Consider the following 16,950-nt stretch of genomic DNA (forward strand, 5'->3'; position numbering starts at 1 on the left):
CTAATGAAACGTGGGGCAATTATCGCGGGCCCTTTCAAAAAACTAGGTCAAACAATATCGGACGTAAAAGTAACTAGCCGTCAAAACAAAATAAGGTAGTTTTCAGACGGGGGAATTATGAACTGGTGAAAACTGATAAAAAAATATACAGAATACATAAAAAACTTTCAACTTTCGAACTTTCGATCTTAGCTAGTTTCTACACTCTAAAAACATTATTATGTATTTTTTTTAAAGAGAAATATTTGTATTTTATTATTTACACAAATATTTCCATTTCATACTATTTCTGTGAGCCTAAGCGGCTCATTATAAGAAATAGGTATCAAATTGAGGTAAAGTGGATTCGAACCGAGAAACTCTGACTGGAGTCCGCGACAACCACGGGACCACAACCCGACACTTATAAATCACAAGAAAATAAAGAATATATTTGAATTAGGCCTTCAATTATCTTGAAAAAAACAGTAATATAGTTATTGAAACATGGGTAAATTAGTAAACGTTACACAGTGTATAAAATGATCACGTAACCAGCCAATGGCATGCTCAGAATTCCATATTTCCATTTCAATAATTTTTCGTCACCGTCGAGCTACCAAGCGTCGCGGGTTCGATTCCCGCCAAGTGCAAAATAAATTCAAGAATGATTTATTTTCAATGTTCTGACTGTTAGTGATGTATTTCCACATTTACTATCCTACCTGCATACAAGCTTCTAAAGGCTTTGCGGCTTATTCATTTTTTTAAATATGTACCTATATACATTGTAGACTCCAAATAAAGTAAATAAGGTACAGCAAGAAAAATTAATAATACTTTGTAGGCGACAAGGTTATATCATAAAACACCCGGTATTAATGTACCTATACATCTAAGTAACTTCTTCAATGGAAAATACGGGTGCATTTTTAAGTAGATTAAATGGTATTGAAAATACTAGGTCGCTCGATGGCCGGCGTTTGCGGGAATATGTTATTTGAGAATCATATATCGTACATTTATAACATACATATGTATAGAATTAGGGGTCTTTTTACATTAAGCACTTTAGTACGCTGCCAGTAGATGCTACCATAAAATAAATATGCCCACGCATTTTATATTAGTTTAATCATAACATGGTAATTTCAAAGCCATTTTGAATTAATTTCTTTAGAGGTGTTTCTAATCTAACATCGAAATTAATATACATTCATTTTCTACTCGCAAATCCAACAACAATTTTTTTAAACCCACGAGAACTAGATTTTTTGCAATCAGGGATCTACACGAGTTCATTGGGAAATAAAGAATATGTAAGGTAATAAATCGGAAAATGCAAAAAAAATGTAAAATAATACCTGTTGAAATACGTATAGGTAAAAAAATGTACGTTGAGCTGTGTTCAGAAATCCGTTTTTTTCTAAGCTACATCTAAATAAATGTACATATTTTGATATATCTAAGAAACTATACGAATATTTGCCAAAAATTCAGCGGTTCAGTTTGTTTCGGTAAATTCCCGACCCTGGGAAAAGTTTTATTTAAATATTCAAAATGTTTCCATTGACATATTTATGTAAATTTAAGAATAACAAGAAGATGACGAAATGAATGTAGCAGGCCCATAAATACTGGATGTCTTTACGGAAATCATGTATCAATCACATGACACATTGACAGCGGCTACGATTACCGCGAACACCAGGAAATGAACCAAAGTAGACGATATCATGGATCACGTAGCAAAACTCAAATGGCAATGGGCAGGACATATTGCAAGACAGGACCCCAAGAATTTTATGATGAGTCCTTGGGAGTACAAGAGGTGTCGGAAGAACCCAAAAGAGATGTTCCGACGTCATAGTCGCTGTGGGGGGTAAAAACTGGATGCAAGCAGCAACCGACCGGAGGAAATATATCCAGCAGTGAGGGTAGAGGGCTCATGAAGAAGAAGAAAGAAGAAGACGGTTACGGTTGGCATCGTAAAAACTTAAATAGATTCAAATACTTGGAAGGGTCAACCGATTGCAATTGTTTTTAATGAGAATAACCTAATTTTAACTAGATTAATGGCAGAAATTGGTTTCGTGACAATATTTGGACAGTTAAAATCAGCGCGTGTTAACAGCTACAGCGGCCAGAAGTACAGGGGGAGGGTACAGGGGATGAAGTCAATCGCAATTTGAATGTATGTAGTAGTACCAAGCCATTTCCATCACGCAATGTCCGGTGAAACTAGGCCATATCCGTCCCCGTAATAGGTCAGTGTTGGGTCAATCAGGTACTAACTTGTCTATACAGCCATGGAAATCTCGCAGTTCGCGCTGTCTCGGTCTATTTTTGTACCGTAGGGAAATAAGCTACCGTGATACAGCGCCAATAATTCCTTTGTAAAGGTTGATTGATTAAAGTTGTTATAAATGCGATGGCTAATTTTGATAAGTTTCCTCCATTTCTCAATGGTCAGTGGTTTTGAAGAAAAGAGTGAATAATGAAGCGCTTTTATGGGTTAGCAGATTTAAGATAATAAGGAGAACATGAAGAGTTAAACGTTGTTTTCTTCGGTACGAGGCTTTAATCGTTTATACCCCTATACTTAGCGAGGATTTTTTGGGTCATAAAATGCCTTTCTCAACTTATTTTAATGCCAGGGTGACTTGGCTCGGACTCATTTGTCGGATTATGATTGCGTTGTGGTCCCGTGGTTAGTGCCTCGGACTTTGAATAAACGTTTCTAGGTTCGAACCCACTCTACCACAACTTGAAATTGTTTATATGATATAATTGAAATCGAAATATTTTTAATAACGGGCTACTTAGGCTTACAAAAATAATATGAGTTTTAAACTATTTGTGTAAATAATAATGATAATAAGAACACAATATTTTTTCTAAATATTTTTTTTTCTTCTCAGACGAATTTGTTGAATTATCAACGCATCCAAGGTAAAAATCCATTATTGGTAAATTCAATTAATCCTCTCCGAAGTATTGGATGCTGAAAAGTTGCAAGCTATTCTGAAATGATTTTCTTGGGATAGAGTGATAGCAACGCATGCCATGGTTTTTAAACTTGGATATTAATACTGATCGACATATCGTGGGAAAATGCTATCGAGTAATAGCAATAGTATGTTAGTTGTATTCAGAATCATCGCATATTTCGAGAACCGAAGTAAAAATGGTAGATGACAATTGTGATGAAGGGGGAGCGGAAGGTTTTATAACTCTAATTAATAACAGTAATTTATTATTAGCGGAATAGATGACGAATGACCTTAATAGGATTGATTATTTATTAAATAACAAAGAAATCACACCAAGAAATTTATTTAACGATTTTTAAACAGAGATTTCTGACCTTATCGGACAATTATAACATTTCCAAGAAGTCAACAAAAAATATTTTTAAAAATGAAAAATTAGCAATTTTTTTAATCCCACCAATTAATGTGCGACAAGGGGTCATTTTTTATTACTGTTTTTTGCGAAGTCATGCCAGTTATAATTTGAATTAATTATCTACTCTACCTTTTTTTTAGAAGGTATGTTGACTCGTCAGCTCGTAAGTTTAATTTTTGACATTTATTAACAATGAACGTTATTAATTACTCTTATATTAAGATTGATGTATTAACAACGTTTTGGTATACCGGATCACCTACTACTAGTTCTGGATTAAAGTATTATTTTAAATATCAAAATTCATTTATTACATCACGGAAAAGAGAAATATTCTACATCAGAAAAATTAATAAAAATGTAATTATTTTAATACTTTACTGTGTAAAATTAAGGCATAATATTTCTTATGTGATAATAATAAATGTGATGATAATAATAAAATTCCTTTTTTTTGTTGCACAAAACGTGATAATATTCTACATTAGTACATATAAAAAATATTTCTCCATTATTATTTACTAACTAACTTAGTTATAATTTATAATATACATAAATATTAATATATATATATATATATATATATATATATATATATATATATATATATATATATATATATATATATATATATATATATATATATATAAATATATACATATAATATATATAATAATAATGAAGATATTTTTTTATATGTACGAAGTGCTGAATACTTTTCTGTTATCATCAGACCCAGAATATCGTCACGTTTTGTGCAAAAATTGGAATTTTATTATTATCCTCACAAAAGAAATATTTAGTTTTAATGCCCAATTTTACACAGTAAGGTAAATTAATTTTAAACGTAAAAAAATTAATAGTTCAATAATTTATTTTGTTCATAATACATTTACTCTTATTTTTTTACTTTTATAATCATTTCAAACTAACAAATATTAGTTAAACTCTTAATCACAAAACAAAATTATCTTTGCGACCTCTTTGAAAACATTGGTGGGAAAAATGCGTAAAGCAGAAACCAAAAATAGTAATGTCATAAATGAGCAAACAAAAAATGCGTACAGAGAAAATTCCATAAATGGATGAAACTACATGCGGACCAAACTTTGCGTAGGTACTACACAAGAGGCGCATTCGAAAAAATTCACACAAGCAAACTGGGGATGTGAAAAATACTCACAAAAACCCTCAATTACTAGCTGAACATTCATTTAAATTAATTACATTTGGGCAATTGCATCTATTTACTTAAATTGTAATAGTAAGCCGAGTTAGGTTGGGTATTTTTTACTATATATTATACTTGCTAAACTTTAAGTAGCTAATTTTGTAGCAAAAGATCAAGATAGATTGGATTTTTAATCGTGTAAAGGTGTATAAAGCTAGTGAGAATATTCAATGAGCGCTTTTGTGCTTGTGAATTGAACGCGATTTTCCAGGTAAGTTTTCCTGATGTGATTTATGACATTCCGCTTTTCAATTTTCCTGAATGCATTTTGCATGTACGCTTTTTTCATCAAACCCTGAAAACAGATAGATTTCTTCCCTCCCATATTTTGACATTGAAAATGATAAGAAAAAGTATATTTTACCGACGTATTTTAAATTTATGATTTCGGTCCATCTATTTTTTCACTGTTAAAAAATAATAGGCAGAAATATATCGATTACATTGATTATAATTGTGTCGGGTTGTGGTCCCGTGGTTAGTGTCGCGGACTCTTAAATCAGAGTTTCTCGGTTCGAACCACTCTGCCACAATTTGATACCTATTTCTAATAATGGGCCGCTTAGGCTCACAGAAATAGTGTGAAATGGAAATATTTGTGTAAATAATAAAAAACACAAACATTGACCTTTTTTAAAAGTTTTGGGAGAGCTTCATTATATTCTCTCTAAATTGGAGTCCGAGGAGGCCATATGACGGAATTTAAAAAAAATATACCTACATAGAAATCTCCTTAATACAGGGTAGTACTTTCTTGCAAAGCGAAAATAAATGTCTAGACATTTACACTTACAATCTGTCATCGACTGATTTTAGTGACCACTTTATTATTTTTTATGTGCTTTTTCTATATTCACCTTAAAAATATAAGAAAATAAACGGATTTTGCGAGTTTGGACTAATCTGACTGAACAAAATATCAAGTCAGTTATTTTATTTAAATTAAAAGTTAATATAAAGTATTTCTACTAATGGATTAATAAAGAATTAAAAGGTATCCAATGTAAAATTATAATAACAATAATAATTTTTGATAATTTATGTAGCGCCATTCTCGTAAAATACTAACTCAAGGGCGCTTATGTACTGCAGTTACACATATAATTATTGTCGTAAATGCACAAATTAAGGCCGATACAAATCCGTACATTAGGCAAATTGCTCTCGTCTAAAAATCAGATTTGTCTTCTGCTCAAATAAAAAAAGGTGCCTGAAATCTCTTGGACAAGTGACATAAAATATTTTGGACATCACTCCTTTTAACTAAAGTATATATTAATTTAGCTAAAAAGGATGAATGATACCATGATGCAATAAAATAATAATTATAAAAAAATCGACAATCGTATCGATTGAAATCAAACCCAGAACCCTTGTAGGGAGACGTTTTTACACGCTTCAGTTTATTAAATAATATAATAATCCATAACGCTTTACTATTTCATTCAATCTTTAATTATGTTTTACTTAGTAAATACCACTATTTCTTACAATCTATTAAGACACATACGGTGTTTAAAAATGCTGCGGAATGCATCGAAACAAGTGTCACAATAGATTTTAAGAAATAGTGGATTTAGTAAGTAAAACTTAAATTAAAAATTGATAGATTTTACCACAAAGTGACTGCCGAACCAATCAATGAAAAATATTATTTCAACTTTATAAATTTATTATGCATGCGTCTACATACGTCAAATTCTCAAACTCTACATTTTTTACCCATCAAAGTTTTTGAACTCACCTGTAACAACGGGAAACTATTTATCGGAAGCAATTAGAGACCCCAACTTTGTGAATATGAGCGGCAGTGGTCCATCTTGTGCAAATTTAATTTATTCCTTGTGCAAACGGAGGTAAAAGAAATGGGAGACATTTCGACAGACAAAGCAGCCACCGGCTCGAAGACAATACAAAAACATTGTCACTATGGCTATGAGAATCGATAAAAAATACTTGCCATTGTCAACTTGACATTCAATTTGTAAACAACGCGACGTTACCAGAGATGAGCCGTTGATACCAAATAACAAACATTTCCGCCTAGAAACTAAGATCAACAACGTGATTCGAATCGATAACGAAATAAATTATTTTCAGTCATTAAAAATATTTTGACATGTCATATCCTCTGTTCACAGAAATAATTAAAATCACCGGGGAATATTATACCACACCTTTCCTCGGCGAGTGTCGAAATATACTGAAGTCGCCACATCGTGGTTTAGTCATATACGGCTCTCGGGGTGTGTTATTGTGGAAATTCAGCCGTCACTATGGGAACGCGCTGGCGGGGAATTCGAAGTATAAATCTCCAACCAAAGTCGCATTGGAGCGGGCTAAGAATTAACTCGGACACGAGTTCAAGGTAAGCAGTCGCCCAAATGGTTCTCGATAAGAAATATGGGTGACAAATCGCTATAAATTCCGTATAAATGCGATAAATTCCTCGATAAGAAGGACCAAAGGCATTAGGGCAACCGAATTACCTAGCTTCGTTTCTGCGCTCCATTTTCCATTAACATTAGTTCGAAAGTTTATTTTGTACTTAACGTTTTTTATTGGACTTTTACAAACTAGTTTCGATTTATCTTTGATACCTTTTAGTAATATATTAGCCCTAGGATCGTTAATAATGATAAATTAAATTTTTATTACAACCTTCAATATACCTTGTGATTGTATCTTCAATAACTGATTTTTATTACAAATATATTTTGTAAGGTTAGTGAGGAAAAATAATAATGTGATTTGTAAAAATGTGTTTTAAAAAAGTATTTATTTCGATACTTAAAATAATAAATTCAGGTAAGAGAGGATAAGATATATGGAAGTAGAGTAAGAGGCTCTATACAATACTATTTCTCTCCTCAACTCTTAAACATATATTCTATTGAAACGCATAGTCCATTTTCGATCACTTCATAAACTTTGGGCATTTATAGAACCGTTTAGCTTAATATACGAGTATAATATACTTAATATACCTTTTTCTTTTTGACGAGAGAACTTGCACATACAAAGAAAAATTTGTTATTCAGTATAGACCTTGATATATTAATTTGAAATAGACAAAGTTTTTTCTAACGTTTTGTAAATCATGAAATAGTTTATCCGTTTTTAAACTTATTATTGGATATTTGTGGTTCAAATCCAATGGATAATATTATGTTATGATAGGATTTGAATAATAAAATTCGACAGGTGGCTGTTCTCACCCAATAGAACGAGGGATATGTACTTACAAATCAAGTTACTCTCCAACGAACAGTCAGCTGACATTTTCAAAGGAACGAGAAAATATAAGGTCATATTATTTTAAATATGCACATACGTTTTCACGGTCACTGTTAACGTTATATAAAATATTTTTTAGAGTAATAACGCGCGTAGTTCTTTTTATTACTTATAAAAACCTCCGCCTTTGTGGTGTTCCCAGGGGGGGGTGAAAATAAATATTAGTGATTTATTTCATATTACCCTGGACCGGTCCCTGGAGCGCAGGAGTGTTTACCCTGCCTTCAAGTAAGTAACGAACAAGATTCAGTTTCAGCGGAAATTGGTTATAACCATATTTGAGGCTAATTGAATTATTTTTATTTTATTTTTGTTCTTCAAACCCCTATCCACACCCAAAGGTAAATAAGGCACTGCATCGGATGGAGCTTTTATTATCATAACCACTTACCAAGTAACGATCATGATAACACTGCGTCAGTACGATGCAGTGCCCTATGCACCATTGGGTGAGGATAAGGGTTAGAAGAAGAATAAAAAACACGCGGTATTCCCCAAAGAGACTTGATCTAAAGGTGGGGTCTGACCGGAGTCATCTCGTCGTAACGTAACACGTTAGGGAGCTTGTGCACACCTCGGAATTTTACCGTCCAGCAGTTCGTTTTTTTCAATAAAAGCGACTACGGCAGTTAAGCGTGATCGAGTTTACGATCGAATTTACGCGCAACATGTTCACGCACCGATCAAGAGCACCGATCCAAAGAAAGACGGACAAAAGTACAAGCAAATGGGCGCTTGTCCACTACCCGGAATTCCGTGTAATTTTACCGTCCGGCACGTCAGTTAGCGTTTTAAAACGACGATTGGCTTGGATTGTCTTGTGCTTTTGTCCATATTTCTTCGGATCGGTGTTCTTGATCGGTGCGTGAACACGCTGCGCATAAATTCGATCACGCTAAACTGTCGTAGTCATTTTCATTTTTCAAAACCGGACTGCCGGATAGTGAAATCCCGTGTAGTGGACAAACGCCCAATCATCCGTCTTATCATGCTAACCGGACTGCCGGACAGTAAAATTCCGTGTAGTGCACAAGCGCCCTAAAGCTTGACTAAAGGTGGCGACTGACCGGAGCATTTCATCATAACATAACGTCGTAACATCGCTCGCGGCGAGCATCAGCGAGCATCCGAAACTATAGATGGAGCGTTCGGTTCGGTGTACTGACTGCCTGAATGCTCGCATCGTAACATGTTACGTTACGACGAAATGCTCCGGTCAGTCTCCATCTTAAGACGCGTTACGAGCACTGGCCAGTCTGCGCTCGCTTGCACCCGGGGTTACACTCGTCCTTCTTGCCGACCTCCTGCGCGACCTCGGCCTTCCCCTGGGGGCTCTCCGTGCGGCCGCCGGGCGGGCTGTCGGGCTGCAGGCACTCGACCACCAGGGTGGTCGCGTTGACCCCGTACACCCGCCTGGTGTTCTTGTCACAGGGCTTCCCCAGGGAGACGCACTTGGTGCCCTCGCCGCGCTTGAGCAGCGGGACCTGCGCCGTCCTGTAGCACGGGTTCGTCACGCACACGGGGATCACCTTGCCCTTGGGGAGGATCAGGTAGTCGCCGGGTCTACAGGGACCTTCCTCGTGACTCGCGAAGCACTTCTCCTGCTCAGGGTCGTAGATGTATGCTGAAAACAAATATCTTGTGTCAATAAAAGTGTCGGGTTAGTGTCGCGGAGTCAGAGTTTCTCGGTTCGAACCCACTCTACCACAATTTGATACCTATTTCTTATCAGAATTGTGCGTTGGAGATGTGGATCTATAGAAGAATGCTCGGGATATCCTGGAGAGACCACATCTCCAACGACGAGGTGTTACGATTGATCAAGGAAAGGAAGCACCTACTCGCGACTATCTCCAAAAGACGCGCAGAATGGATCAGCCACGTGCTAAGACAAGAGGGTTTCCTGCACCAAATAATAGAGGGGACGCCCACGCCGCGAATACCTAAGCGACTTATACGAAGACATGGGTTGCTCGACGTATGAGGAGCTGAAGAGGACTTCCGAAAATAGGCGAGAATGGCGAAAGAGATGTCATCTGTTGCTACAGACCAATCCGCAGGATTGAGACCAGAGAGAGAGAGATCAGAATTATTATATCCCGCTTAGGCTCACAGAAATTGATAGTATGAAATTTAAGTATTTTTGTAAATAATAAAAACACAAATATTTCTCTTTTATATATAATAAAAAATATAAAAAATCATTCCGATATTAAATCTTTTTTATTTTATTTATTTCTTAAAATATATATGTATTTTATATGTGTATCTTTATCTAAGAATGAAAAAAATACGAAAAAAAACATTTAAAAAATAAATAAATTGTATTCCCAACAAACTATAACTAACAAGTGTAAGTCCCTCTCCGAGCACAAGAGCTCAGTCTCTTTATTAAAGAGTTATCTGAGTTTTTAATTTTAAGATTTTAAGAAAATGAATTACAATTATAAAACAGCTTTTGTAACCATGTTAAATAATAAAAATAAAAATACCTATAATATATACATTTAAATACGTATCTTTATACATTCATTTAATTATTTTTTATACTCCGCCTCCGTAGTGTAATGGTCAGCACGCTCGGCTACCGTTCTGGGGGTCCCGGGTATTTTTTCACTCTAATATTTATTAAATATTATCCTGGACTGGCACCTGCGAGGGCTGATCACCTTTCCTTCATGTGTTAACGATCAAGATAAAACTGCGTTTATATGATGCAGTGCCCTATGCACTATTGGGGTGCGTACTATCTAAACTCTCTACTTGTAATAAAAGATTGAAGTATTTCTCACCTGGTCTGCAGTCACATGCCCAGTCACCCACTTTGTCACCGGGATAAAGTATCTCATTGTCCGCACATCGGTTGGGCATAAATATGGGATCTCTTTTCTGAAACAAAATAAAAAAACAAACCTTTTACTAATCTAAAAACAACATTTTGAGTGTGTCGAAATACTTGTTCACATATCTGGATTATCTCCAATGAGTAGTTATTTTTCATATTGTCATCACTGAAATCTGAGCATAGCTGAAGAAGAAAGAATATGGATATCTGGGCATTTACAGGGCTTAGGACCGTCAAACGCTGATTTAAATTATCATTTCATACACGTGTAACATTTACCAAATCTACCAATGATTTGCAATTTTTATTTGTTTAATTTTTTCTCAGCATTTTTTATGGTTTTATGTCTTATTTTATTTTTATTAAAATTTTCCTATATTTTTTTTATTATAATTTTTTTAAATTATATATAATAAATAATAATCAAACCCTTTTCCGCACCCCAATGGTGCATAGGGCACTGCTTCATATAAATGCAGTGTTATCTTGATCGTTTACACATGAAGGAAAGGTAATCAGCCCTCCGCTTCAGGTACCAGACCAGGGTAATATTGAATAAATATTACAGTGAAAAAATCACTTATATTTATTTGACCCCCCCTGGGAATCGAACCCGGGACCTCTTGAACGGTAGCCGAGCGTGCTGACCACTACACTACGGAGGCGGACTCTCAAATACATAGGGTATTATTATTTACCAACATGACTTTCTAAACACCATTAAATCGAATAAAGGTAGACACTTAAAATACATTGGCAAAATTGAATTAAAATAATGATGCCCATGCACCATTGGGGTGCAGATAAGGGTTTGAAGATGCATTTGATGTGTAATTTTTTTTTTAATATTTATGAATTTATTAACAAACCATACAATTTATTAACAAACCAAACATAAAAAAATCATACGAATTTATTAAACCATATGAATTTATTAACAAACCAAACATAAAAAAATCTGTATAGTAGTTTGTTAATAAATTGCTACGTTTATTTGGTAGGTTTAAATATTTTCACTAACTCATTTTACCTATATTTTTCAGTAGCCTATCGCTAGCTAGGCTAGAAAATCGATAAATGAGTGTTTAAAACATAAATTTACAGTAAAAAATATTAATTTGGCATAGAGAACCTGACTAAAATATTCAAATTAACTTATTGCCAATAATTTTTTTCTCGTATTTCATTTTCCTTATTGACCTCATAAATCTAAGTCAAATTAATGATAGCAATACAAGAGATTAATCAAAATAATTAAGTGGTCTTCTCGAATGTGAACAATATTAATATGTAGGGCAGTTTTTACTTGTTTATCGTAGAATTTGACCGCAAATACCGGGATTTGACCCTAATTCGCGGTTTTTATAATTACACATACCTTTCAAATATTGATTGCTCCACTTTGTGTTTCTGATAAAAAATAATATCTTACGCTACTCGTGAAATTATTTTTCAAATACAACACACTTCGCGCTTATCGACAATATTAGAACTTGGCTTTACACATTAAGACGTTTTTAAACATTTGTTTTGAAAGCAGAATTATGCCTTGGTAAAATTATATAATGATATACTTGAAATCAATAAATAATAATATTCTGTGGTTAACAAATATTCATTAAAAAATTGACATCCTTAAAACCGTTTTCAAAATGTCGATCTCGTAAGAAATAAAAGTTTAGAGGTAAAAAAGTATAAGCTATCGATACTAGATAGATTTATCTTTCCTTTGAAGTATAATTTCTGGAGAAACTAGATTTAATGAAGAGGATCTTAAGTACATTGAATAAAAAAACGACTTTGTAAATCAAAACAAATTACTAACAAATTACGATGTTTGAGATATTTTCACTCAGATTTTAGATTGAATATGACATGATACCTATGAGTGCGTATTTATTTTACTCGTTTCATCTTAGTGGGTTTGTCCGTTTATAATAGTTAAATAAACGAACAATAGCCGTCATATTTTCGTTAAAAGTAGGACGAATTCTCTTGAGTGGTTTGGATATACGGTTTTGATGTAATTCGCAGGTAAAATAATGATACCTACAATATATATATATATATTTTTTATTATTATGATTTATTTGGCAGTCACCCAGTGAAAGGGTTTTAAAATAATACGAGTATGTGAAAAAAACGTACTTCTACAATAATAGACGTTTTACAGATACTTCATTATTAATCCAACGGACGATTTATTGTTTAAGTAAATAAATTAATTTAAATTATATTCCTTGAACAAACATTAGCAAAAACTGCTGCCCAATGGTGCATAGGATACAGCACGGTAAGACACGTTATCAACTTGATCATCTTTGAGGTGATCAGTCCTGCACTCTAGATTCATGGATCTAGAAGAGAAGTAGGTATATTTGATGGGATTACTGCTTTATGGGAGGGAAATTCAGCAGAAGTAGTAGGTAGATAAAGGAAAATAGCTGCAATGACTAGAGCAAATGTTAATTGCAACAATTAATATTATTATTATTAAGAACAACTGCAGAAAACTCATTTTTTAAATCAGCGTCAATAAATACAAGTTGATTCTGAATCCTGTTTTAGTTGATTCGTTTATCTCAGTAACTTTCGTTTACGAAAGTTAAATAAAGGTCATCAGTCACTAATTCACCAATGCGTTCATCTTCATGTGTGATAGTGAAAGTACCTCCAGTGTGATTTACATAAGTATAAGTATAGCGCTATTTTCTTTAAATATGTACTCTATACCGCTCGCACATGTATACCTACATATTTAAATACACATCAATATCATCTGACTTTACCAGAAAATACATCCCACAACACCATTGTTCTAAATTAAAACGAAAAGAAATTAAATTACAAGGAGTTAATAATGTATCCCTATTCGTTCTCAAGTTCTATTCGTTACAAGTTCTCAGTATGTCTAGGGTTAATTTATAATTTTTATTAAACTCAAAATTATATATTTTGGATATTAAAAGCATTGTTAACTTTGTGGTATGGTAATATGTATAACACTCTCCTTATCAGTCATCGTTCACTTTGTGTAATACCACATTTAAGTTTAAAGTGGTAAAGTGGTATTACACAAAGCGAACGATGAATGATAAGGAAAGTGTTTTTTTTTTCAAAATTATGTATGTGTCAATTGCTAGATCCTCTAGAATATGGATGTGTGAGCATTAAGTGTTTAAATTATTGACAGCAAAATATATTTATTAACTTGATCTATAAGTTTAGACCAAAAATCTTAATTTATATACATATGTACATATACGTACAATTGAATCTGCTAATTTTTTTCATGTAGAAGCTTTAAATCTTGAATCGTCCCTTCAAGACATTGCAAACACCATGTTTTTAATTTTTTATATATTTTTAAATGTTTGATGTGTCTTTTGAAATAATTTATATAATGTAATATAAGGTTTTGATTAAAATTTCAATAAATCTTATGTAAAACTACCCTATAAATAAAATGCTATTGTAAAAGACTTGATGATTTTCTCTTATTGATTTAAACTACATTTTTAATTATATTTCTGCGGATTCAATCATAAGAATTTCTATTGCATGTTTAATTAATGTATTTATTGTTTATTTTTATAAGATATCAAATTGTATTCCGTTCCACTGTGTCCACTGATAATAAATATCTTTGATATTAAAAATTATTGGTTATTATTTTTTCCATATCTAAACTTTATGTGTTTATAAAATAACATATTGTATTTAATTATTACAAAAAATAAAGCGCAATATTTACACAATCTCTTGGGTAAATTTTAATCACGACTAAGTTGAAGGTCGTCTAGGTTATCATTGTTGATTTTTTATATATATATATATATATATATATATATATATATATATATATATATATATATATATATATATATATATATATATATATATATATATATATATATATATATATATATATATATATAATATATATAAGTGTATTATTTTTGTTTCTTAATGTACTTTTTTTGATTCGCAAATTGTATTAGTTAAAAGAGTAAATGAAGTATTATTCTAAGTATTCTAATCTAAAACATTACAAAAAATATCAAATTGATAGACAATGTAAAATTATCAGGGAACGATTGGATACAAAATGTTTTTTTTTTACCGTTTGTTATAATATTAGTTTTATCTAATAATAGTCTGTGATTAGGTATAATCATTATAAACAAAACATGCTATCGAAAAATGGCGCTAGTGATGAATTAATATCTTCAACGCATAAATTTGTTAAGAGGCAACATTAAGGAAAAATAAACTTCTTGAATGTTTCTTTGGTTGAGGATAGCATATTAGAAAATGACTAAGACTTAGAAAAATATGAAAACCTTTCTTAACTTACATCAGCAGGTCGCATTGATTCATCAGCAAACGACTCTATAAAGCCTATATCGCTTTCGCTTTTATCTTTAATCCCGGCTGTTGTAGCTCGGGATATGAATAATAACGACACAAAAATCACACACAGAGACGTCATAACTCGAGGATGTTTAAATACTAACTGAGTATCGAGTACAGATTCATTTCGGACATCACATATATTATAAAAACACACAACTTACAACTTGATCATGATAGGCAACCAGAGCCGCTTTTAGAGCAATTGCACAGATTTTTTTTACAATTTAGTATTGGGTCAACCTACAGATTTGAGCCCTCTCAGTATTCAGGGTAAGATGTATTATAAACACACCAGAATCCCGATCTATCCCGCATAATCAATTTTGCAATTTATTCCAGAATAATAATGGACTAAAATTAAAAAAAAATCCATATTCCGTATAAAAAATAAACTGAAATCTAAAATAAAAATGACAAATTTATATAAGATAAAAAAAATGTAAAACAAATCATCTCGATTGATCTATTTACCGGTTAATTGAGAATCTTCTGAAAAACGAAAATAAATATTAAGGCTAACAATGTTTAAAATCGGGAAAATCTCCATGGAAAATTATTAACATGATTCATATACTACAAATTTAAATACGTGTAAACTTTATTTTAATGGGTACCTTCTTAAAATCTGTCATTTTAACGTTCCAAAAACAACAAAATAATCGTTAAGGATTATTTTGTTTATTTTGAAGATTAAGCGGCACATTTTTTATCATACCTGCCTAAAAAGCCATCACAATGAACTACATACTAGTATCTTCCGAACAGTCTGGATATACGCATCGTGTAAAAGAGCTTAATGGCTGCACATGCAGATGGAAGTGGAAGACTTCTTCTTGAATCCATACGTTAACGATCACTTGGGAGAAACCTTGTCTATCCTGGGCAGCACGAAACAGCTCCTTCACACCTCTCATCCCGGCCCACTCTCGAACGTTCCGAAGCCAGGAAAGCTGCCTTCTTCAAGTTGCTTTTTATAGACTTAGCAAACTTAATTTAAAAAATAAATTGACTATGGTCAATACTCGTAACACGACGTCACAAAAAAAGCATTTCTTTAAGTGATATTTATTTGTACTATTATTCAAATAAAAATTGATAAGACATATTTTGGACTTCCATATTTGTTTATTGACAATGAGCGCTTTCAACCAAAAATAAACATCTTCAAACTGGTGTTTTTAGATAGTTGGCTTTGTTTGTATTGCGACGCGCTCATTGGTCAATAAACAAACGGAAGTATGTACATATACATAAGTATGTAGATTTTTATGTAAAAGGTAGTAATAAATAAATAAATATTATCCCAAGCATTTTATTTTAATTTTTTTTTTACAATAGTAAAAATAAATTTCATTACAATGGAATTCACATAAATATATCAAGAGTAAATTTGTTTAAACACATTTACCAAATCCGGGTCTGCAGATTGTTGTGTAGATTCCGGTACCAGTTTTTAAAGACGCATCTCAACTCCTCCAGTACTATCAAACTAATACTTACGCCGCCTTAGTAAGCATTAAGGCCTTATCTGCATTGCAAGAAAAGTTGGCTAATGATTAAACATTTCCTGCTCGCAATTTCTTGCTTGCAAAAAAAGGTATTGGTATGTTCTAACAAGAATCCAATACGTATTCAAGCGGATAACAAAACGATTTTTTTTTACTATTCTTTGCTATTTGTCCGTTATTTTTCTTTTTTTTTACATGCTAAAAACGGGTGCTCTTCAGCTCCCGTCCTGTATAGTTTTTCTAAATATGAAGGTATTTACTTATTA

General features: G+C 32.7%; 2 protein-coding genes across 2 annotated transcripts in view; both read right to left on the minus strand.

The window, feature by feature from the left end:
- The window catches only part of LOC148310184 (uncharacterized), a 47,422-nt gene extending 40,942 nt beyond the window's left edge, over nt 1–6,480 (minus strand). The window contains exon 1 of the mRNA XM_088258870.1: nt 6,363–6,480. The gene's annotated coding sequence lies outside the window, so the exon portion shown is untranslated. The remainder of the gene's footprint in view (nt 1–6,362) is intronic.
- An 898-nt stretch (nt 6,481–7,378) lies between these two features.
- Nucleotides 7,379–15,286, minus strand: LOC148310185 (uncharacterized). Its single transcript, XM_088258825.1, has 3 exons — nt 15,118–15,286; nt 10,708–10,804; nt 7,379–9,539 (listed from the first exon to the last, which is right to left on the minus strand). The coding sequence occupies exons 1-3, from the start codon at nt 15,250–15,252 to the stop codon at nt 9,154–9,156; spliced, it is 618 nt and encodes a 205-aa protein (XP_088114951.1). The 5' UTR covers nt 15,253–15,286; the 3' UTR covers nt 7,379–9,153.
- Nucleotides 15,287–16,950: the final 1,664 nt, after the last annotated feature.

This window comes from Brachycentrus maculatus, unplaced genomic scaffold (assembly GCF_059751285.1).
Source record: "Brachycentrus maculatus isolate JH-2025_06_01 unplaced genomic scaffold, ASM5975128v1 h1tg000104l, whole genome shotgun sequence".
NCBI lineage: Eukaryota > Metazoa > Arthropoda > Insecta > Trichoptera > Brachycentridae > Brachycentrus > Brachycentrus maculatus.